This window comes from Bison bison, unplaced genomic scaffold (assembly GCF_000754665.1).
Source record: "Bison bison bison isolate TAMUID 2011002044 unplaced genomic scaffold, Bison_UMD1.0 scf7180017864215, whole genome shotgun sequence".
Classification (NCBI taxonomy): Eukaryota; Metazoa; Chordata; class Mammalia; order Artiodactyla; family Bovidae; genus Bison; species Bison bison.
In genome coordinates, this window is record NW_011494787.1 from 1,062,542 (window position 1) to 1,086,760 (window position 24,219).

General features: G+C 52.4%; 1 protein-coding gene across 1 annotated transcript in view; it reads right to left on the reverse strand.

The window, feature by feature from the left end:
• Positions 1–2,501: 2,501 nt before the first annotated feature.
• The window catches only part of GALNT14 (polypeptide N-acetylgalactosaminyltransferase 14), a 79,645-nt gene continuing 57,927 nt past the window's right edge, over positions 2,502–24,219 (reverse strand). The window contains exons 10-15 of the mRNA XM_010845413.1: positions 22,055–22,181; positions 19,874–19,966; positions 14,935–15,018; positions 14,305–14,449; positions 4,276–4,395; positions 2,502–3,084 (exon numbers count right to left, since the gene is read on the reverse strand). Of these exons, the coding sequence (XP_010843715.1) occupies positions 2,926–3,084; positions 4,276–4,395; positions 14,305–14,449; positions 14,935–15,018; positions 19,874–19,966; positions 22,055–22,181 (728 nt within the window). The 3' untranslated portion in view covers positions 2,502–2,925. The remainder of the gene's footprint in view (positions 3,085–4,275; positions 4,396–14,304; positions 14,450–14,934; positions 15,019–19,873; positions 19,967–22,054; positions 22,182–24,219) is intronic.

Sequence of the window (24,219 nt, forward strand, 5' to 3'; positions counted from 1 at the left end):
GTTCAAAAGCATCAATTCTTTGGCACTCAGCTTTCTTCATAGTCCAACTCTCACATCCATACATGACTGCTGGAAAAACCATAGCCTTGACTAGATGGACCTTTGTCAGCAAAGTAATGTCTCTGCTTTTTAATATGCTGTCTAGGTTGGTCAAAACTTTTCTTCCAAGGAGCAAGCGTCTTTTAATTTCATGGCTGCAGTCACCATCTGCAGTGATTTTGGAGCCCCCCCAAATAAAGTCTGTCCCTGTTTCCATTTCTATTTCCCCATTTCCCCATCTATTTGTCATGAAATGATGGGACCAGATGCCATGATCTTAGTTTACTGAATGTTGAGTTTTAAGCCAACTTTTTCACTCTCCTCTTGCATTTTCATCAAGAGGTTCTTTAGTTCTTCTTTGTTTTCTGCCATAAAGGTGGTGTCAAATGCATATCTGAGGTGCTTGATATTTCTCCTGGCAATCTTGATTCCAGCTTGTGCTTCATCCAGCCCAGCATTTTGCATAATATGCTCTGCATATAAGTTAAATAAGCAGGATGACAATATACAGCCTTAATGTACTCCTTTCCCGATTTGGAACCAGTCTGTTGTTCCATGTCTAGTTCTAACTGTTGCTTCTTGACCCTCATACAGATTTCCCAGGAGGCAGATCAGGTGGTCTGGTATTCCCACCTCTTGAAGAATTTTCCACAGTTTTTTGTGATCTACACAGTCAGCTTTGGCATAGTCAATAAAGCAGATGTTTTTCTGGAACTCTCTTGCTTTTTCGATGATCCAGTGGATGTTGGCAACCCTCTGGGATAGAGGCCTCCATTTCTGTGTCCCTATGTCCTTGGGTATTTGAGAGACCTATGGTCACCTACACTGTGACTTCACAGGGTGAGTAAAAAAGTAATGTCACTTGATCTTGGACAAGAAATAATGTTTCCAATCACCATTTAGGAAGACCTTCACAGAGAGCGTGAGGTGTCAGGCCCAGTGCTGGAGCTGAAGCAAGGCACGAGTCAGCTTTCCTGGCACCAGGGAAGTCCCAGATAGCTACAGATATGGAGGGAGATAAGGACTCAGATGAGGACAGCACCAGCTCCCTTAGCTATTCTAGAGTAGAATCTGCTCCCCTGACTTAGGGGAGAGGGCGCTGGTGAAACTATCTGTTCTTTTCTGCAAGCCTGGTTTACACCCCATGGACACATAGCTTAAGGAGCCAGTAGAACACTTCTTCTATAGATGTCTTTACTGTGGCCTTGTCTCCTTTCCACAGTGGAAAGTGACACAGCCCCATAAAAGAGCCAAATTGTAACTAAACACGGCAAACATAGGAGACAAAGCATAAACAAATCCAGTCACCAGTGGAGATGCTGGGTGTGCACTTTCAGCCCTTCACTTACCACAGTAACAAGTTTTATAATGAGGAGCTTGAACAGCATCATCGAAGGCTTTCTGGATGAAGGGGAGACAGACACCTGTTTAGTGTATAAGATGGGAGATGGATTCTAAAACAGATTCCAGTGACCCCCACCTCCTGGCACCTGCTCTCTTGTGAGATCCTCTCCCCTTGAGTGTGGCTGGGCCTATGACTTGCTTCTCTCAAACAGAATGTGGCACAAGTGATGGAAGGTAACTTGTGAGATGAGGCTGGAAAGGGCAGTCACTTCCGTCTTGCCGGCACCCTTGCCTTCCTGGCTTGCTTGGCTCTGTTGCTGGGCTGAAGAGGCCTATATGGCAGGGAACTGAGGGCAGCTTTAGGCCAACAGTGAGGAACCAACCACCGCTGCAATGCCTTGATTGCAACCTTTGAAGTCAGCCTGAAGGAGGGGACCCAGTGAGGCCACACCCCATAGAAACTGTCCGATCAGAGATGTACCTTGCTTTAAGCTGCTATGTTTTGGGGTCGTTTGTTACTTGGTGATAGACAGCTAAGACCATTACTAATTGACACGCAGTGAACTCACCTTGGCTGAGAATGTACAGGCATATTCTGGGAACTTTTAAACAATATGGGTCTGTTCTTTTCTTAAACCCTAGTTACTAAGAATGGACAACCACAGAACCAATTCCCAGACCAGACTGGGGATTTGTTAGCAGAAGAAACTCCTGAACCAATGGTCACAGACTATAAAGTCATAGGGTCCACAGAGATGCCTAGGGCAGTGATTCCAGCCAGGGAGGAGCCTGGATCCTACCCTGGATCCACTGCAGCAGGGTCTCCCCAGGCAAAGCCTGGCGTTCCTAAATAGATGCAACATCCCTGGGTGAGAGAGACTATGTCTCCCCTGGGAGGAAACACTGCAACTCCCCTCCTTGACATCATAGGAAATGAAGGGTCAGAGAAGTTCTCTCTCTTTTCAAGGTTGCACAGCCTGTCGGTGGTGCAGGGTTCCATCTCCCTGTCCTCCTCTTCATCCATGAGTCCCCATCAGCCCCACGCCCCAATTCAAAGGAGAACTTAACCTAGCTTCGAGCTAAACGTAAGTGGAAACAAAGTAAGAGACACACAGACAAAACTTTTAAGGTTCTTTATTTGTTTTGAAAACAACCTCCACTCTTCATCTTTCACTGGAGTCCTGGCCTAGTGACAAGGAAAGCTGTTCTTCTCTGGCCTCTTTTGTAAGACAGGGGACAAACATCAACACTTTCCATCAGATCTCTGTCTCCAGACACCACTCCGGGGCACACCCAGCCAGGACTGGAACTTAATGGCATTGAGAACACGGGGATCTGTCTCCGAGTTCCTCTTGGCTTGCATCTTTGCCTGCATCCTCCCTGAGACAACCGCTCCCGTCCTGGGGGGTGGGGGGGAGCTCTGCGTCCATCTCCCCATTCAGGGCTTCTGCTAAGCATGTGGCCACGTGCAGCCTGGTCTCCAGTCTGCATCTCACCCAGGGAAGCACCGCCCCATGGCCCCTGCTCGTGCCTAATGCTTCCTCAAGAGCTCACCAGGTCCCAGTGCTGGCTCATGAGTGAGGACTCACACGGATTGATGACGACTTCCCTGCTAGTCTCGGTGCCATCGCCAAACATGTCTGTGTCCAGGCAGAGGTGGGACGCCATGTGCTCGATGCGGGAGCCAGTCTTGGTCCATTGCTGGAGAGTCGGAGAGGGGAGAGGATTAAGCGGGATTCTCTGACTAAGGCCCTGGGTCCTAGCAACAGTATCAGGAGTTCCAGTGTTATCAAAAATGTTGACACCACAGGGCTAGGGTCATCCAGAGACTTGACTTCATGGTCTCAAGGAGGAAGAGAGCTGCAACTAATTGCCTTACCAGGTATTGTTGCTGGCTTTTTAAAAAATTGGATTAGAAAAAGTAAAAGCAAAATCAATATGTTTGCTAGGAAAACTCATTAGAAGGCAATAACTTTCCAAGCACTAGGCCAGAAAATGTGAAGCAAGTTAGTCACAGAAGCAACGAAAGAAATGATCCACACTCGCTATCCACGCTGTCATGAAGGAGTGGGCGAGAGTGGCTGGGGGGAGGGGGGTGGGTGGTGAAGCAGCAGGGATGGAAGGGCAGCTCCCTGCGCCTGAATCTCTGCTCCTCCAAAGAGCTTCAGCACACGAGGGCCCAAGCAGAGAGTGGGTCTCGTGTGGCTGCATCCCACACCTCACCACACACAACAAGGAGGGAGGGGATGGACAGGTACGGGGGAGCTACTGCTGACCAGGTGTCATGGATGGATGACTCGGTGAACTGCTTTAAACAGCAGCCTTGTATGATGTTCATCACCAGCCTCATTGCACAGAGGAGGAAACTGAGGCTCAGAGACGTCCACGAACCTGCCAAGGGTCACACGGCTGGTGAGCTATAAAAATGGGCATTCCCACCAAACAAGACCCAGTTGGTGGGAACTGGGTGAAGCCAACGACTTTGCCCCCACAGGAACCAGGCACGTCATGCATCCAGAGTGCTATGAACTCCGTGGGACGTTCTGCCAGAGCCCGAGCAAGGCCCCCGAAGGCAGAGGTTCGAGTCTTGCTTATCCTAGTGGCCTGCAGACTCTGTCCCAGCATGCTCTGGGATCCTGGCAGGCGTTTGAGCAGGACTGGGCAGTACAGGACACACGTGAAGCAGAGGTCCGACGCGGTCAACAGGCTTTCACGTGGCAGCTGATGGCTGCCTGGGCACCACAGATGGGACCAGAGTTCCCCTCCTCTCTCCTAGCCAGAAGGATGTCTTCTTTATCAACTCTCCCTCCTCTCTAGCCTCTCTCTTTCCCACACACAGACTCAGACCTACACAGGCGGCCACCTCCCAGGGTGGACACACTGAGCACTTACCTGTCTTTTATCTCCATTCTTGCAAAGGACAAGAACCACTGGGGCGCCAGGGAACAAGGTGATAACTGACAGGCACAGCTCCTCCTGCAAGATCTGCTGGGTGTAGGTGAAGGCCCAGATCTGGAAAGAAGAGGCCAGGCAGGGTCACCTCAGGGTGCTTGGAAGCCACCCTGCTGGGACACTACTGTGCCCGTGTGTGACAACTAGCACAGCTTGGTACAAAGCACTGGGGCGGGGGTCCTAGGAGGACCCCACTGTCAACAGGTCACCTGGGAAAATGCTGCTCAAGAGTCAGAGACTCTCAGGTCACACCTCCAGTGAAGTCCTCGCCCCTGTTCCAATGAAGGGGACCAGCCTGGGGTAGGCAGGTCACCTCTGGGAGGCAAGGGACAATTCTGGGCTTGGGCAGGAAGCTGAACGACACCCCAGCTGAGCGTCACAGCCTCCAGTTTCTCTGTTTCGATGAGTGTCTCTTCCCCACACTTGACATTTAAAGCAGCCACCTGGCACGTGACCAGGGATCCCCCCACCCCCTGCAGTTGTCTTTAGAACATCTCTTCTTTGAAAAGACGTCCAAATCGGCACCCTGGAAACGTGAGAGCTCTGACAACAGGAAGACAGAGAGACAAAGGGAATGAGGAGGTATTCTGACGGACGGGTGGAAGAAGAGCAGGATGGAAAGAAGGAAGTCACAAGAAATAAAACTGTTCCAAGAGGGCGCACGCACACCAGTGCTCCACGGGAACCCAGCACTTGGCCCTGGGGCTCCTGCAGCTGGAGGAGCTGAGGAACTGGAAGGACGAGCAGAGATCCGGTGGCAGATGAAAAGGGGCATTCAGTGAGGCTCATTATGAGAAACGAGTTCCAAGTGCCACAGACAAGACAGCAACCAACAGCTGAAGCAGCCTGGGCCACTGCTTAGCTCTTAAATCAGGGGCAGGAATGCTGGCGTAATAGTTGTCAAACTCGAACCTTCAAGAGGTTTTTCCCCAAGTTGTAAAACAGGGATAGCATCTGTCCTTTGCCTTCATCACGGGATAGAGAAGATTTGTGAATTGGATGCCCCAAGGGGAACTGCAGAGAGGACCCCAGTAAGCACTGTACCCCTCCTCTTCCATAACACCCCCACTGTCCAACTGATGCTCTGTTGCCATAGCAGGCCACCGGTGCCAGGAAAAGACCCAGCCCAGAAAGTCCTCCTGGGGAGTAGGATGGACATAGAGACAAACGAAGACTGGCTGTGAACTGAAAATTCCTGAAGCCTGGGAGGGGTCTGCCGGGGTTCTTCATGCTCCTCCAAGGAGTCTTCTATCTATTCAAAACTGTTTTATAATAAAAACATTAGGAAATGCATAATACTCCTCTGGCCTTGTGAACATCACCATCTTACACGTACCATTTGCCTTCCTCCAGGGTTAGCTGAAAGGGGAAGACACCCACATGCATGGAGGTGACACCAGAACCATGACGATACGGCTAACACCAGCTCGCATTTCTTGAGCACTTACTGTGTACCAGGCACTGTTCTGGGAGCTTTACACATGTTAACTTAATCATGAGACTCCAGTTAGGTAGGTACTGTTATCATTCCCCTTTTATAGAGGAGGAAGGTAAAGTCAGAGAGGTCACCCGAAGTCAGTGACAGGAAGTGGCCCCTGCACCCACTCTCCCCAACCTCTCTGCTGTTGTTGCCACTGCTGCTGGAATCATGTCTGGTTCCAGGGCTCTTTTATTCAACTTAATCTCTGGAGAAGATGTCTGTCTCTGAGAGTCCCTCCTCCAGGTTGTAAATATTAAAACTATAGATTAGTTCCTCCTTGACAGGAGACAGCTGGCAGCAGGTTCTTCCTCTTGGCCAGCTTCCAACAGCAGCCCCTATGAGAAGGGAAACCAAGGTCACACCCCATGTTGGGGGCTGGGGAGGGGGAGACCTGACATTGATGGGAATTGAGCAAGAATATGAGTGGAGGCCTCCTCTCTGCAGACCCCACAACAGATCAGGGAACCTATGCAGCTCTGGCTCCCAGCCTGAGCTGCCCACTTTTACTTCCCACCTTGCCTCTGTCCCCACCATGAACTCACAGCCTGCACCTCCCCGCATGGTCACTCCCCTCTAAGGGTCCCCGTGGGCCTGGATGTGGGTACTAAGGACACAGTCCATCCTCTGCAATGGACCCAGGGAGAGAGACCCACATGGGTCCTGAATCAGGCTCAGCGGTGGGTTCTAGGGTCCGAAACATTTGGGGAGAGTAATGAAGAAAGTGGGCACAGGTCCTGGGTGTGAGCCCAGACAATCCCCTGGCCAGTGGAGAGGGGAGAGAAGGGCCGGTGTTTGTGGGCAGGGCTGCCCGGAGGCCATTTGCCTAGGCCCACGGTACAACTGGCCTCAGTGTTAGACTTCCGCATTGTCGGGAAATGAGGCTAAACACACAGTTAGAGATGCAGAAAGATGAGGCTCATCGCTCTGTCCTGTTATTTTTAAAATGTCGGGTGACCACACAGCCTGCAGTGAACCATGAATTAGCATTTTAAAAATAAACCCTGTAATTATTTTATGATCACTATAATACACTGGCTTTGTGTTTTTTTATGTTAAAAAAGTTAACTGATTAAACACAAAACATATACCACAATTTCTGGAAACCCATATTGGCATTTCTTTTTAAGTATCTTAGGGGCTTCAAAACCCAGAAATGCTGGGGATGGCAGGCGGGAGGGTGGGGAGAGGGGGTCCTTGTGCCCCGAGACACCTCCCATCCACAAATGCGTTTCAGGAAGGAACGCACATGGTACACTGGGGGGCTGGGGGCTGAGCCGACCATCCCCCAGGGAGGTCAGACAGGTATCGAAGCCCTCACACCACGTGGACTTTCCATTAGCTGGTGCTTTACTGGCATCAGAATAATCCAGTCTTGCATTTCCCCAGAGGAGCGCAGAGGAGAGGAGAGGAGAGGAGAGAGCTTAACGGGAAGCACGACACAGGAGCAGGCAGGGCAGGAAGTGAGGAGAGGGTTTCCAATTCCCATTCTGCAGCCTGTCTGGCTTCCCAGAATGGCTGGTGATGAATGGGCTTATTAAATGAATCTCAGAGTCCGAAATGAATTCAAGAAGGCAGCACCAGTGGCTCAGGCCGGCCTGGCCTTGATCGCCAAGCACTGACAGCTTCATCTGGGGGACTGGAGAAGTCCCAGCCCAGTGCACACAGACAGCCGTATCCATGGGAAGACCCCAGAGGCCATCCTGGAGGCGATGCCCCAGGAGGGCATCTCCTCCTGGCCCTTGACCTGCTTTGCTCCTGCCCTGAAAGATGGGGACCGATGATGGGAAGGGTATGGTCCAGGCTGGACCACCTGCAGGCCTTCCGTGCTCAGAGGACATCTCTGGAACTGCCTGTGTGAGTGGAGATGGTAGTGCCTGTCAGTGGGGAGCAGACCCCATGGCGCCCAGCCTGGGGCTCACCATCCTGCATTGGATGGAGAAGCAGAGAGGAAACAAGTTCTCATGAGGAGATACCTAAAGGAGCAAAGTTCTGAAGGAAGTAGGCAGGAAGCTAAGTCAGGGGCTCAGCACAGGGTTTGACCCTAGAATGGTCCAGAGCCACCTCTAGCAGGTAAGAAGCAATAAGCCTAGGGTAGTATTTCTCATGTCAGGTGCTTTTGCCCCCAGCCACCTACCCAGGAAACACTGGGCAGTGTCAGAAGGCATTTTTGGACTACTATGACTAGGCTGGGGATATTACTGACTAGTAGGTGGGGCCAGAGACGCTGTAAAACATTCTACGATGCACAGACAGTCCCTACAATGAAGAATCATCTAAGACCAACGCCAATAGTGCTGTGGTTGAGAAACCCTAGCCGAGTCTAAGAGCTTGGTCTCTGGAGGCAGGTGGCCCATGTCCTGCTTTGGCAAGATTCTCATACGACCTGGGTAGCCTTGGTCAACGTATCTAAGCCTTGCTTACACCATCTGTGAAATGGGGGTACTGACATGGTTCATGTGATTGCTGTGAGGTGAGGTAAGAAGATGCATGTGGAACACCAACCTACGGGCCTGGCCCCGGAGCAGAATCTCCGTGAACAGTATTTTCCCGACACATGGGAAGGAGGAGTGGTTAGGTGAGGACAGAGAAACATTCCCAAGTTGACAGAAGTTAGGGGGCTGTGTTTTCCTTTAGGCAGAAGTGCAGCTCATTTCCTGCTGGTGGTCAGTTTCCATTTCAAAAATTCCCCCATGTGGGGAAGAATAAACAATGGAGAAGAAATAGAGGATGGGAGCCAGCCCTGCTGGCCGTTCTGTGATTAGGCAGCCACAATTAAGCAATGCCGAGGGCTGCTCCTGTCCTAGATCTTCCACTTTCATTGTCTACGAGACTCTCACAGCCACTCTGGGAGGTAGGTCCAATTTGATGGGAGGGGGACTGAGGTCAACGGTTGCTCTGGGCAACACCAGGAGCAGAGCCCAGGGTTGACTGTGAACGTGGGACCCCCTCGGTGAGATGGGATCTGAACCTAGCACAGCCAGGGCCATGGGCTGGCCTTGAACCTCTTAAGCCACACCGGGCATCACACTGGTCCATCAAACATGCCCTGGAAGCCCACTTCAGACAAGATGTTGGGCATGAACGGGTGGATTCAAGTGAACGTTCAGTTTTGCTGACCTCTTGATGCACCTGTGTAGCTGCGGGATCCCCCGAATGCACTGATCGGCTGTGCTGGGGGTCTTCATCACCCGCAAGGACAGAGCTCAGCCACACCCAGTTTGGGGCCCTCTAACCAGGGGAGGCTCTGGGACACACTCCCCTCCTTTAGTGAAGTTGGCATCTTCACTAGACTCGCTCTGGAGTCTTCGTTTCCAGTCCATCCTGTGCTTTCCTCCCACGCTGTGAGAATACACCCAGGATGTACTGTGTTGGGCCCTGGAGTGACTGCCGGGGCAGGAATCCTGGCTCGCCTGTTTATGAACCCCCAAACCTGGATGATCTACTTAACTTTGAGCCTTGGTCTCCTCATCTGTGAAATGAAGGTAACAGCAGCCCCTTACATGGAGGGTGATGCATAGACATTCCAGACGGTGCTGGCTACAGACCAAGAGCTCAGTTACTGCCTGTTGGTTGTACTGGTGCAGGATGCCAACAGGAGAGATGGCCCTGGAGGTCTCCCTTTGGAAAACTGCCTTTGCTTTACCTCCCAGGAGAGACATTTGAGAGGCAGTCATGCTGGGGCCATGCCCAAGGGTGTGCTGAGAAAGCTGGGGAGGAAGGGTGGTGTCAGGTGGGGAGTGACTGCTGGCAGCCTGTCCCATGTGGAGACTCATGGAGAGGCGCCAGTGCGAGTGTGGGTTTGGGGGGGAAGGGCTTTGATCTTCATCTCCAGGCCACCCAGCTGCCTGCCTGAATCCTTCACAAGCGGGTAGCCTGAATTGTTGGGCTTCCAGGTAGGAGAACACATTGAAAAGCTGTATGTTTTCCCCATTTCTTTAAATTGGGATATGGCTATATTGGTACATCTGTCTTTTTCTATCCTTCACAAATATTTTTCTAGGGAATCCAATAAAATTGACAGGAAACTTATTACCCAGGAGACTCCTGGGGCTTCACATATTTACAAACTGATGGTGTACTTCTCTCACTCTCTACCCAAGGTACCAGGCTGCCATCATCTTGAAAACACACTCGGGTTAACTACTTTGTTCCCAAGGTTGACAAACAAGTGGAGAAAGGAAGGTAAGGCAGGGTGAGGGATGGATGGGGCTGGGGGTAGAACAGGGTGGTAAGCCAGCACTGGAGCCAGAAAACAGCCACGGTCATATGGACTTCTCTCAACATCATGGACACCCACGTGCCCAGGGACATGCCACCTGGGGAGTGAGTGGCCAACTGGAAGCAGAATTCAAGGCCCCAGACACCCATGCTCTGCTCACCAGTCAAGGACCCCAGAACCCACCACCCAAATGACCTGAGCCCAATTCAGGACCTGCATGGATCTCTCTCCCTGGGTCCATTCCAGAGGATTGACTGAGTCCCTAGTACCCACACCCAGGCCCTAAGTGGACTGTTTGGAGGGGAGTGACCACATGGTGAGATGCAGGCTGGGAGTTCACAGTGGGGACAGAGGTGAGGTGGGAAGAAAAGGGGGCAGCCCAGGCTGGAAGGCAGAGCCGTGTGTGTCCCCGGGCTGGTACAGAGTCTGCGGAGAGTGGGCCTCCATTCACATTCTTGCTCAGTTCCCGTCGATGTCGGGTCTGCCCCTTCCCAGGTCCCTGACATGGGGTGTGACCTTGGTTTCCTTCTCACAGGGGCTGCCACTGGAAAGTAGCCAAGAGGAAGAACCTCATGCTGGCTATCTCCTGTCAAGGAGGAGCTGATCTCTAGTTTTAATATTTACAGCCTGGAGGAGGGGCCTCAGAGACGGACATCTTCTCCTGAGATTCAGTGGGATAAAAGGGCCCTGGAACCAGTTATGATTCGAGCTGCAGCATCAGGAACAGCAGATGTAGTGTGGCGGCCAGGTTTTCAAATCCTGCCTTCCTCACTTCTTAGCATCTGACCTAGGATCATCTCCCCAGACCTCAGTCTCATTATCTGTAAAATGAGGATAATATCTACTTAACTGGGTTTTTATATCACTTCCTTGACATGGCCTCTCAGAGACAGAGAGGTGGGGGCAGGAGAGAAGGTGAGAGAGTCCGGGGTCTGAGGGGCAATGTGACATCTCTGAATGGCCAAGGGGTAGGAGAAGCCAGAGATGTGGGAAGGGAGAGGAGGAAAGGAGGGTGAGTGCATTAGCAGGAGGGGTCGGGAAACAGGAGGAAGCTCAGGGAGTCTATGCAGGAAGGAGAAGCAGACACTGAAAGGAAGAGAAAGGTAACCTAAGTCAATCCCACAAGGGTGTACACTCCATGCACACACAGGCTCGAACACGCACACACCCAGAAACACATGCATGCACCCCCAGGCACACACCTGGGGGACCAGTCTGGCTGAAATAACTATGTGGATTTCTCTTCATGGTTTCAACACCTTCAGAATACTTGGACAGGCACCCCAGGCCTGCTGTTGGCTGTGGGCCCCGCTAGGAGAGAGCTGTGTCTAACCCGGCTTAGTCCCACCCTGTACCCCAGCATGCAGCCTGGTGCCCGGGGCACCACGCACACTCAGTAGGTGTCATCTGTTGATGAAAACTGAACATCTTCCCAACTCGTGTGTTCTTTCCATATCCCGAATTCGAACGGCTGCCGCACACACCCAACTGTTCTCTCTGAAGCAGAGAGGAGTGACAGCTTGGCAAGATCTTCTAGGAAAGAACTCTTTGCTCACTTGAAGACTGTTTTCGTGATAAGCCGTAGTTTACAACAGTGACAGCTCTTTCCTCTCCCCTTCCTCACTCCACCAGAATGTCAGCCAGAGGAGGGACCTTTCCTTCCCAGTTAAATGAAGGCCTGGCAGCATCTCCCTTGGCCAGGTTACAGGAGTAGGGGGGCTCCTTCCTGAGACCCAGAGAGCCTGTGGCTACCCGCTGCCACTTCTTATGCAACCAAAGACAGAAGAACCCCTACTCTGCTACAAACGGACAAGGCAAACTTCTGTTCCAGGGAGCGGGGGCAATGACATTCTGGCTGTTTGCAATCCCCCACGAGCAGGGCCCACAGCAGAATCAGAAGAGAGCGATGCGCGTTACCTCCTCACACGTTTCATAAAACGCCATTGACAAGTGGTGTCATTCTCAGCCGTGCTGCCACACTTCAAGCGCAGTCGACACCTCTGTCTCCTTCCCCCTTTCCTGTCTGACTCAGGCAGCCCCCTCCCATGTCCTGCTGGAGCAGAGATGATTTTTGGAACAATCTCGGCAATCTGGAGGCTGGGGGTGTGATGCCTCAAGTGCCAGGCCGAGGCCGTGGGTTTTTGTGGCAGACACTGGGGAGCCATTGAAGGCTGCATGGGGATGGGGAACCATGGTCTGGTGACTACATGTTACTTGAGACAGTGGCCATAATCTAACACAGCGGTTCCCAAGCAGAGTGGTCTTGTCCTCCAGGGGCCTTTGGTAAAGCCTGGAGACAGCTTTGATTGGCAAGACTGGTGTGTGTGGGGGGGATGCTACTGACATCCAGTGCGCAGGGACCAGGGGAGCTGCTAGATAGCCTACAGCACAGAGGATGGTCCCCACCACAGAGTGACCCGGCCCCAACTGTCAATAGTGCCAGAGGGCTGCTGATCTGGCCTGAAGAAGTGAATGCCGGGGCCGAGAACAGCTATTCTGAGGGGAGGAGGGCTGGGCCTTGCAGGAATGGGGGATGCGGGAGAAACAGGAGCCATGGGAGATGATGGTCAGGACTGGAAACTCAGAGCCTGGGAAAGGTGACCACTCAGAGAGAATTAATGGGATGGTGCAATGGCTGGGGAGCCTGATAGGTGCTTGAAGCCATCTGATGGCTTGAATTTCAGAAGGGTTTGTCACGGCCGTGGACTGACTCTATCGCCCGGTGTTTGAGAGGGAGAGTCTGGGAGGGTCAGCTAAGTGTAAACCCGCCAGCCTCCATCCATCTCCTGGGATTGCACAGCTCCTACTCCTGAGGATAAAACTCAACCTCTTCAGCTGGGAAAAGAGGCTGTGATGTGCCTCTTCCTCTCCGGCCTCACCTTTGTAGCTCCCTCACATTCCACCCCTCTGACTATGTCTTGAAAGGCACCCTGCCTCCCAGGCCCAGGGCGTGGTACATGCTGGACTTCCCCGCCTGCCCTTTCTCCCCTTCCTGACCCGTGTGTTTCTACTCATCTCTGAGGACACCACTCCTGCTCAGGTCCTTTGGGAAGACTTCCCAACCCTCATGCAGAGGTTGGACACCCTCGCTCTGCACTTCTACAGCATCATGGACCAAACTCTCTCCAGGGCAGAGATTAGATCACAGTGGCTGCTGACTTGTTCAAGGAACATTAGATCCCTCGAGGGGCCACCAACGCCGGCAACATGGCCTCTCGTCTGTGCATCTCCACAGTCAGCAGAGAATGTACATGTTTGTTGAGTGAATGAATGAATGAGTGAATTCATGGATGGGTGAAGGCACTGAATTTGTGAATCAGTAAGACAGAGGAGGTTACTAAAGCTGAAAGCATGAATAAAATTTCCAAGAAACCACTCACAGAGAAAAGAACAGTGAATTGAAAACCTTGGTGAATATTCACCATAAGGGTCTGAGAGCTGGGGAGAGGAGCCAGCAGTAAAAACAAGCAGTGGAAAGAACGGAAATGCAGGATAATTGGGATCACGCAGCGTCCCCAGAGCCAGGAGGGAAGTCACAAAATGGACAAGCTCTAGTGCATCCAGCAGGTCAAGTGTTACAGAGGTTGAGACAGGCTGTGAATGTGCCAGTGACTTTTAAAAGAGCTTGATCCTCAGAGGGCAGAACACTCACAGAGTGTTGATGAATCAGCTAAGGCACAAGGAAACCTTTCTGAGAAGGGGCGACTGAGGTCTCTAGACCTGGGGGAAGCAGGAGAGAACAGAGGTGGAGCCATAGGCCTGCGAGGGCAGAAGAACAATGATCAAGGGACCTGCCCAGAGACCAGAATGGTGGACGATGGGAAAAGCCGTACTGCCACTGATGTGACTGCCTGGAAGACAGGGTTAGATCAGCAGGGAGACTCATAGAGCAGGTATTTCATCCTGGAGGCAGTGGCTTTTCAGTTTGCATCTTATACTTTTGAGGTGGCCATGCTGCCCACCCTGCCTGATCCAACCCACATTTACCAGCAGCAGCTTGGACACCCTCGTTCAACTCCTGTTAGTTTAATGGTTAATCCCTAGAGGTGCAAAGTTGCCCGGGGAGGCATCTTAAGAGAAAGCCCATGCATTTGGAAACCTAGCAGAGTGAACCCAGTCCCAGAGTGAGGAGAATTGTGCTTCTCCTGTTCTGCTGCAGAGCTCCAGGTATAACTAGACACCTGGTTCATGCAAAAGCAGGAAGCAGAGGCCAAGCACGTTCATATGTTCAAGTATCCCCAGCCATTCAAGTAGTCCCAGGTTACTTTACCTGGGACTTGGCATCCTTGCCTTCGGTCTTGACACAGGGGCTTAACTTGAGGTTGGAGATCTCTTGGTCTTTCTGCTTCTGAGCCTCCAGGCACTTCTGCCTCTGTCGGATACTGCCCTTATGGATGGAAGAGTCCTTGGGCACCCTAGAGGAAGGCCATGGGAGGGATGAGAATCTGTGGTTCTTAGGATTAACAGTAACACCAGCTGTCTGACAGGTCAGGCAGTGTCTGGAAAATGGCAGGGACACGTTGCCCTGGTTGCGTTGCAATGACCTGTACTACTCAGGGCCTGAGGATGGGAGAGGTGCCACTAGGAATGAGGCGGCAGCAAAGAATGACTCAGGAGTGTGGAGCCTGGAATCAGTGAGTCCACGCCCTGAGGTCACACTCCAGAGCTCAAACCCCAGCAGTTGAGAAATACTGCTAGAAGCCAACCTCAATCCCTCATGCCACCAATGAATAAAATTCTCTCTCTGGTTTCCGGGATAAGCAGAGCCAACTGGTCTTTTCAGACCTCCATCTAGTTAAAACCCCTCATACAGATGGCCACGGGCAGTCCCTTCTCCAAACCAAGTTAGCAGAGGGTCTCTCTCTGCAGGCAGCAAAGGCTCAAAGCACAGGGTGGGTACCTGAGTTCTGGGTAGACATTCTCCAGGTACCACTTGAAGCTCTGGCATTGCAGGTTCTTCCTCAGATTCAGCCTGCTCTCGATGCTGGGGGCGGCAGAGACAGGGAGACACGGAGACAAAACACAGCTGGTTGGTGACAGGTACCAGCCACATGGGCCCAGGGGCACCCACCCTCCAGGCTGGGAGGTGCCCCGTGCAGCCCATGCCCACTCTCTGCACCCACGAATCTCTGGAGGGTGCTGGAGAAATTAACTAAGAGAGATTTTGAGAGCTCCAGAGAGAGCTATGGAAACACTTGGCAATTACCTCACAGTGGAGTGGTGATGACACCAAGGATTTGTGCTTTTACTTGGAAATAGAATTTGGGGGTGTTTTTACTTTTCATTAAAAACAAAGCTACAAGAATATTTGGTGTATTGTTGATAACTCACTGCCAGGACTCTGGGTCTGCTTACTCACAAATCCCTCTTTGAATTCTGCTCTTAATATACCACCCTTATTCCCCCGCCCGCTAGCCCCATCCCGGCCAAGCCAGCCTCAAAGAATTCTCTTCTTTAGCTGGTTCTGGGCTTCTGAATCACATATTTCAGTTCAGTTCAGTCGCTCAATTATGTCCAACTCTTTGCGATCCCATGAATTGCAGCATGCCAGGCCTCCCTGGCCATCACCAACTCCCAGAGTTCACTCAAACTCACGTCCATCGAGTCAGTGATGCCATCCAGCCATCTCATCCTCTGTCATCATTTATTGAGTACCTAGTATGTGCCAGGCATTGTGCCCAAGAGGGACCTGATGGTGAGCTTTCAAGCAAGAAAGACAGGTAATGAACAAGGTGCTCACAGCCCAGGGTGGATGTTGGGTGGGTGTGCAGGGGCTGTGGGAGCACCTCAGAGGTGGCCCCTTGCTTGTCGGGTTGGTGGTGGTTGGGTGGTGATGTGGAAGCTGGGAGGAAAGTGGACATTGTCTAGACAAACCAGAAAGAGGGTAAAGTGGGGGCCCCTGGTAGTGGCAGGGGAACAGCAAAGAGAGATGAGTGCATGTGAAGAGGGAAGGGTTCTGTTGGTGGTAGCAGTGGTGCAGGTTAGAATGTGTGTGGGGGGAGTTGGAGAAGGGAGGTGAGTGATGGGAGAGGTGAACGTGCAGTCAAAAAGGTCCTGTGAAATACCAAGGAGGAGCTTGGCCTTTATTTTCAGGGCAATGGGCTGCCACGGATGGGTTTGAAACAGAGTACAGTGTGACAGTATTATTCCTTTAAGAGCATCTACCGATGGTGCCAAAGAATTGATGTTTTCAAACTGTAGTGCTGAAAAAGACTCTTGAGAGTCCTTGGACTGCAAGGAGATCAAACCAGCCAATCCTAAAGGAAAACAGCCCTGAATATTCATTGGAAGGACTGATGCTGAAGCTCCAATACTTTGGCCACCTGATGCGAAGAAATGACTCACTGAAGACCCTGGTGCTGGGAAAGATCGAGGGCAGGAGGAGAAGGGGACAACAGGATGAGATGGTTGGATGGTATCACCAACTCAACAGACATGAGTTTGAGTGAACTCTGGGAGATAGTGAAGGACAGGGAATCCGGGTCTGTGGGGTCTCAAAGAGTTGGACATGACTGAGCGACTGAACAACAATAGCAACTGAAGGTACATAAGATTGGTGCCCAAAGCTGGGAGAGCAGTTAGGAGATCACTGTCGAAACCCGGTGCTGACCATGCTTTCTGGCAGGGGAGTAGGGTGGGATGGGAGAGAAGGGACAGGTTTCATTCTCTCTACTCTTCCACCAGTACACCTGATTTCCACATACACCCTGTTCTTCCTGGGCAACCACACAGAACCAGCCCTGCTTTCTCAAGCCTCGCCTCCTTCCACCCCAAAGACTGGACTGGGTGCCCTCATGATACTGGAACTTCTTATACAGCATTAACTGCATCTCCTCACCAGATGCTAAGTAACATGAGGACAGGAATGACATCTTTTGAAAAAGGCTAAATGTTCAGTATTTGCAAGAATCCAGACGATCAGTGTATGAGTGAGGCAGGATCTCTGGGACCTGGTGATTGTTTAGGTGTGGGAGGACAGGGAGAGAGAAGTCAAAGTTGACACTCAAGATTTCTGGTTTGACAACAGGATGCATGGAAGAGCTAAGGTGGGGAATATGGGGAAAGGAGCAAGTTTAGGAGCAAACAGGAAGAGTTCAGTTAGAACTCATTGAGTCAGAGGAGACTAGGGGGCATCCAGGCAGAGATGTCCAGTTGCTATTCGGACATAAGGACTGGAGCTCAGGAGAGGTGTAGGATGTGTTTAATCGCTCAGCTGTGTCCAACTCTGTGACTTCATGGACTGTAGCCCACCAGGCTCCTCTGTCCATGGGATTTTTTTAGGCAAGAATACTGGTTGGGTTGCCCTTTCCTTCTCTGAGGGCTGGAGCTCAGAGGAGAAGTGCAGGAGAGGGATGGAAACATGTTTATTGGCAGCACAGAGGTGGCTGATGGCAGGGAAAACCTGGAGTAAGACAAGGGATTACGACAGGTCCTCGGGGAGGACCAACATACAAGGGTGGGCAGAGGAACCTGAGCTTGCAGAGTGGGCAGAGAGGGTGCAGCTTGCATCTCAGGATGAGAGCCAAGACTTCAGTTCTAGAAACCGAGATCAGAGGGGTGCCTGAAGGGGTTTGGGTGGAAGAAGACTCATATCAATGGAGTAATCGAGGAAGGTAAGGGTCCCAGGGGGCCATGGGTGGGCCAGGTGGGAGTGATCGTAGGGGATGGAGGCCATGGCCTCAGCTCACAGTCAGAAGCAGGGAAACGGGGAGCCACAGACAGCGATGTGGCAGCTCTTTCATGAAGCTTGGCTCTGAAGGAGCAGAAGACAAGGTAGGCGATGAACAACGTCGGATTGAGGGAGAGTTCTTATAGTTTCTTTCCTTCTCTTTTTTATTTTTTAAAACATATGTAAGATACAGAATAAATTTAAATACTAATGGGAACCATGCAATTGAGAAGAGAGTTGGGTGATCAGGGAGCGTGAAGGCACAGGGCAGGCGAAGTCCCCTGGAACAAGGGCTCCCACACTGTCTGCAGGTTAGAGTCACCTAGTTGGGGAGGGGGGGCGCATCTTTTACAAATTCTACAGCCCAGGACACAGCCCAGACTCAGTCTACTCTCTGGGGCTGGAATAGAGGCAGCAGCAGTTTTTGAAGCTCCCCAGGTGACTGAGACTGCAGAGAGTCTGGAAACCATCACCCTGGAATTCTGCTCCTTGAGTTGAGGTCCTCAGGCCAGCAGCACAGCACCACCTGGGGCTCGTAGAAATGCACGCCTACTGAACTAACATCCACACTGTAACAAGATCCCTGGGAGATCCGTGTGCACATTAAAGTTTGAGAAGCTGAGAGGCAGGAGGAGATGAATCCAGGCAGTGGGAACTTGATCAGTGCTGATTTATGAATGAATGCAGGAGAGAAGAGTGCATCTGGGGAACAGGTAGAGGGCTGGCCTGCCACAGTGGGAGGCACCCCTTATCCTTCCAGATAAAAGAGACAGGAGGATAGTGCAGGTACAGGGTGGTCGGGCTCAGGAAGCTGGTGCTGTCTATTTCATCCATAAAACAGAGGTGTCACGTGCTGTGAGTGAAAGCAGAGCGGACTCCGCCGCTGGAGAAAATGGAAAAGGTACAAATGGAGGTCAAGGGAGAATGCCGGCCGGCAAGGGGGCAGGATTAAGAGCCCCGCTGAGGGCCTCCCTGAGCTGGATGGCCACAGAGACTTAGCAGCACCGGCTAATATTCCCAGAGCTGTTCAGCAGCCTGCCCACAGGGAGGAAAAGGCACAAAGTCAGGTTCACCCAAGGTCAAGAGGGAGGTCTGGGAGGGTGGGTAGATGCCCAACATGGCAAGAGATTCAAGGACAACGTCTTTTAAGCACTCTGCTTACGCAAGAAAGTAGAACCCAAGCTGGAGGGGGAAAGCAGTGAAGAAAGGAAGGGTGGACGGACACGGCCAATGAACTGGAAGTTAGCTGAGGACTCAGAAGAAACACTGTGGGAGGCTCTGAGGAGAAGCGGAGACCAGCGTGGGCTTTCAGTTTCAGAAATGCAAACACTTTGGCAGGCTCGTGATTTAATCCACCTGGGAGTGATGGGCTCGATCGGTGGCGTGTAGGCTGCAAACATGCCATCTGCTCCACAGCCTTAGTACGACTGAGGGACATCAGATGACAAAAGCCACCAGTCGCCCCCTCGCCAAAAAGATGAATATGACATCAATCAAGTTGCCATTTTTCTCTACTCAGACCAGCCCTGAGTTGGGGAATGCAACATCACAAAGTTTGGGGGGATCAGACAGGTGTGTTCTGAGCTTTTCCTCCTATAATGGTGTGATCTATGGCAAGTACCTGAAGCTGTAGAAGCCTCAGGCTCCTTATCTGTAAAACAGGGGTAATTATACCCATTTCTCAGTTTGCAGAGGACTAGTGAGGCAACTCATGAAATGGCATCTGGCCCTTAACTCCTCTCCCTATCCTCTTCCACCCACAAGAAGCTGGAGCCCTGCTCTAGAGGCGGTCTACACAGTACCGTTCCTCCTAAAAAGAGGAGGATTTAGGCTTCGGTAGCTGAGAGGGAGGAGGAGGAAACTCTAATCTAGAGGGAGCAGGGCTGCTTAGCCCAGCATCCCACCTTTCTGTGAAAAGCTGGAAATACCAGTCCACTGCATGGGGCATGGCTCTACCCACTGAGTGGATGGTCCAGGCTGCCAGGGTCTCCCACAGGCGTGGCCCAGGGCCCTGTGCCCAGGATGAGGCAGGAGCAAGAAGGCACAGGAAGGGAGAACAGGCCCAGCCTTGGCCCTGGAGGGGCCTGGCGGCCAGCGAGACCCTCTCGCCTCGGGCCGGTGAGCTGGGGCTCTGGGCTGTCTGCACAAACCAACCAGAGGAGACACTTACTTGCCAAAGGGCCTCTCCAGGGCGAATGGCCGGGAAGCATAATAGTACTGCTTGTATTCATCCATCCACACTTCAGCTGTCCGCTTGGTGTTCCTGGGGAGACAAGGGGTGTCAGGGACGGGCTGTCTGAGAGGACTGGGGACATATCTAGGTAAAATACACACATGTGATGAGTGGGCAGTGTCACCCCCATGGGAGCCACCATGATCCAGTAACTTTATTCTCCCCAGGGTGCTAAGCCCACCAGTCTCCAGAGGGGCCTCTGCCCCAAGACACAGGATTTTAGTAGTCATGACATACCCTCTTCCCAAAAGGCACAGACCAGAGAAATTATACCAGAAATTGAACTTCCCACGGCTCTCAGAAAAACAGAAAAAAAGCCAGGAGAATCTGGCATGCCCCTTTGGTGCCCGTACAAGAGGGAAGAGTGTTGACCATCTCATCTCTGGTCATCCGTGGGCTCCTATTCTAGAACTCTCCCTATCAGCAAAGGGCACAGCACTCCAAGGGGGAAGCCAGTCACACATGAGATTTGCACCGGCCGTGTGATTAGCTTGGCGCAGGTGTAAAGAATGAAGTAACCAAGCCATCCTGGTCAAATGTTTTCCAAGACTCTGAAGTTTTTTTTAAAAAAAAATAGCTATTTGCAGTGAGTCTGACCCCAAGGTCACAGAAAAAGAGACAGACATGGAGGATGTTGTCACTCAGCTGTCAGGGACACCAGGGTACCAGGAAGAGAAGACATGGGAAAACAATCAGAAGCCTGAGCAGCACCTCCCAAGGCCTGAGTGCATGGACTCGGGGGTGTCACTGAGAGGGCATGGCCTGCCCTTCAAGCCCGTGGACCTGAAGGAGTTTCCAACACGCAGTCCAGCTCTTGGTGCACTGAAGACAGCTCCTTGCCGGCTCCCTCCACTGGCCTGACCATCAGCACACTGGACGCTGCCGAGACCACACTGCCCCAAGTTTCCCCCCAACTCCATTGGTGGCAAGCAGGGGCCAGTCTCAAATGCAAAGAACTTTCTAGAGCTTGAGGCTCTGCCCCCCACTCCCCGGCTGGCCCCCACTCCACATCATAGCCCCTTGACTTTCCTGCACCAGGCATTCCAGCTCACCTTCCCCTGTCAGGACCCCAGGCAGCCCTGCCTTTGTTCTAGTCCCTGCTAAAGGGGTTCTCATGACCCTAACCTTCCCAGCATGAGGTCAGCTTTCTCACTGGTCAAGCCTATAGCTCCGCTACACCTGTACACACCCACACCTGTCCACACGTGTGAGTAACCGAGGATGAGAGAACCCAGAAGAAAACACTGCAGGGGAAGAAAAACACTCAAAGAGGCGCTCTGCTCCCCCTGCCCAAAACGGACCAAATGAGGGAAAAAGGGCAAAGGAGGAATAAATGGGGAGTGAAGTTGTCAAGTGACAAGAGGACTAGAGAGAAGGGGAGAAGAAGCTGGAGGAAAAGATGAGCAGCAGGAGAAAAGGAGGTACAGAGTTATTTTTAAAGAAGAGGGAAAAGGTTGAAGGAGAAGAAATCATGAAAAGGAGACGGGTATATGGAGGGAGCGAGGAAGCAAGAATAGGCAAGTGGGCATCGCTGGGTCACTGAGACCCTACGACCTTCGACCTTCCCAGGCAGGAAGCGGCGAGCCCCAGGAAAGGAGCCCAGGGCCTCAGGGACTACGCCAGCCTGGCCGTTTCTGTGCACCTGCGAAGCCGTGGAGCAGTCACCTGGGCTGTATCTACTTGTGCCTCCCCATTCCCGAATGGCCTTTCCCCTGGTGACCCAGCCTGAAGGTGATCCCTGCAGGGGATCTTCTAGAACTCAGGGGCAAAAATGGCTGCCCTCCCCCTGCCCCAAAGAATGCCCAGAGCCCTGAGCCCTGCAGGAGGGTGCTGCCCAGTGACTCGAAGCCCCCGAGGCCACAGGCAGGGCCTTGACAAGCCTGGGAGAAGTCAAGGGTGGAGAAAGGCCTCAAGGCCTCCGGCCTGGACCTGGATGGGCAGGCCTGACCTCTCTCGCCCAGGCTGTGGCCCAGCAAGCATAGCATGCAGCCCTTGTCCATTCACGACACCCGGGCAGCCGAACCTACCAGAGAACCTGGCACAGCCACAGCCTATCACCAGAAAAGCCCATGGCCACTGCCACCCCCGGGGAACCCGAACCCCACAACGCATACTCACTTTATATATGTGTTGGCGTTGCCATCTGGGAAAATATACGGGTGCTTCTTCCGGAAGACATGGCCCACTCGGCTGCAGGGGACAATCTCCAGGCTGCCCCCACACATCCATACCCTGAAGGAGATTTCTGCAAGACAGCAACGCCCCCATCACTGCTCTGCCTCCTAGACTGAGCAGCACAGGACGGCAGCACCGAGACACCAGGCGCCAGGGAATCCCAGGTCCCAGGGCAAGGGGAGGGCTGCCAGCAGCCTGCCTAAGGCACCGACTCCACAGCCAGACTGTGTGCTCCACAGGCCTGCTACCTCAGTTTCCCTGCCCACCACGAGGATGCTGATAACTCACACCTGGGAGGGTGGCTTGCCTTAACAAGGAAACTGGCGGACACAGGGGAACACATGGAGGGCTGTGCTTGCGCCTTCGGAACACTCTCAGGGGCCAGCAGGGTGGGGCCTCTGTGTGATGCTTTGGCCTGGAACAGAGGAGCCCAGGGACTATGAGAGAACTGCTTTTGAGCATATGGAAGGTTTCAGGGTGGAATATGGATTAGACCAGCTCCTATGACCCTAGAAGTTTAGAACCAGGACCAAGGAGAAAGACTTCCATTAGAGACTATGGGAGAATTTTCTGCTGGTCAAGGTCCAGATAGAAGGGGTTGTCATAGAGTTAGTGCATTTCCCACTCTGACAGGCTGGCAAGCCACATGGCCAGGATGGGACAGATAAGACCAGTTCCCAGGAGGCTCCTGGACAAGGTGTCAATGCCAAGAGGCCATTCTATCTCCTGCAAGGACATCTCTGAGCCATAGTCAAGAGCTGTGAACAACCATAGAAAGTGCTGGAAGCCTCGAAGCTGTTGCTGGGGTGCTCGCCTGGGTAGGGATTTGCACACAAACCCCTTTTCCCCGGTTGGCTGCTGTAGCAGGGACCTCGGGGAGGCGGGTGAGGTAGAGTCAGCAGAGTTGGGTGGGCTGAGACCATGCTGGCTGGTGCCCTCCTCCCTTGAAGCTGCTTCCTGCACGCTTGGAGCAGTGGTCCTGCCCGAGAAGGAAGCGGTGCTATACCAGCGTGGTGGGAGAGGACCCCGTCACTGCCTTTGTTTGGAACCGCTGAATGCTGTCAGGGCGTTTCATTACCGCTTGTAATTTTTCTACAAATGGTGCAGCCTTTCCTGACGGCACCCAGTGCAGTTGCCCCCCTGCATCCCGCTGGATATGCCACCAGTGGGAAGAGCCAGTTTCACATCTGGATGCCTGCCTGGGCCATGCTTCTATAGTCAAGCTGAAGAAAGAGGAGTTTGCTTCAGGAAACACTCAGGCTGGTGTCCACGAGCAGGGACCAAGGATGTGGGTATTCTACTACTGCCCACCACATCTGATGTGCCCCGCCCCTCCGCACCTTGGGCCCCACCTTCCTAGGTTTCCTTACCAGGGGTTCCTCTCCCTCAGCCTCTGTCCCTCCCATGTCCTGCTGTCTTTCTCCCTTCTTTTCAACCCTGCAAACAAGTGCTTGGACATAAATTCTTCATCCTGATCCTCACCTGCTCTCTCACCCCCTCCTTGTGTCCCTGGGAAAGTTGCACGCCAAGCTTCCTCGATACCTGTCTCTACCTGCCCAGGTGCTCTCCCCAGCAGGATAGAGCTCATTCCCAGCTTGCTCAGATTTCCCTCAGAGCGGAGGCAACGTGGACACTAGGGTGAGGAAGGGACTTCTCAAGATTGCTGCCAAATGCAGCGAACTGTGAAGGTATGTGTGTGAATTTAGTCCCCAGGGCTAAGCTCTACTGGACTCCAACCAACTTCTCTCCAGGATCTCAAAACAGGGTTCGCTCTAGCTCCCAGAAAGGAAAACCCTCACACCCCTCAAAAGTTGAGATGGAGGCCTTGCTTATGGATATAACCTGTGAATTTTGTGCAAGCTTTCTTCCAAAAATATGCATACATTTCTGTGGTCTCTTCCTTACTTGCATTCAAATGAGACATATGTCCCTCCTCATTTGCAGAATGAATCCCTCCAACCTATGCAGTCTCCACACCCTCAGCTCCCACTAAACCTGTTTCCCTGTGCTTCCTTCACCCACCAATTTGCTTTGCTCTGAATCTATTGCCCCCCCCCCCCCCCCTTCTCCTCGGCCACCATCGTGCACAGATCCCCATCTCAGGAAGT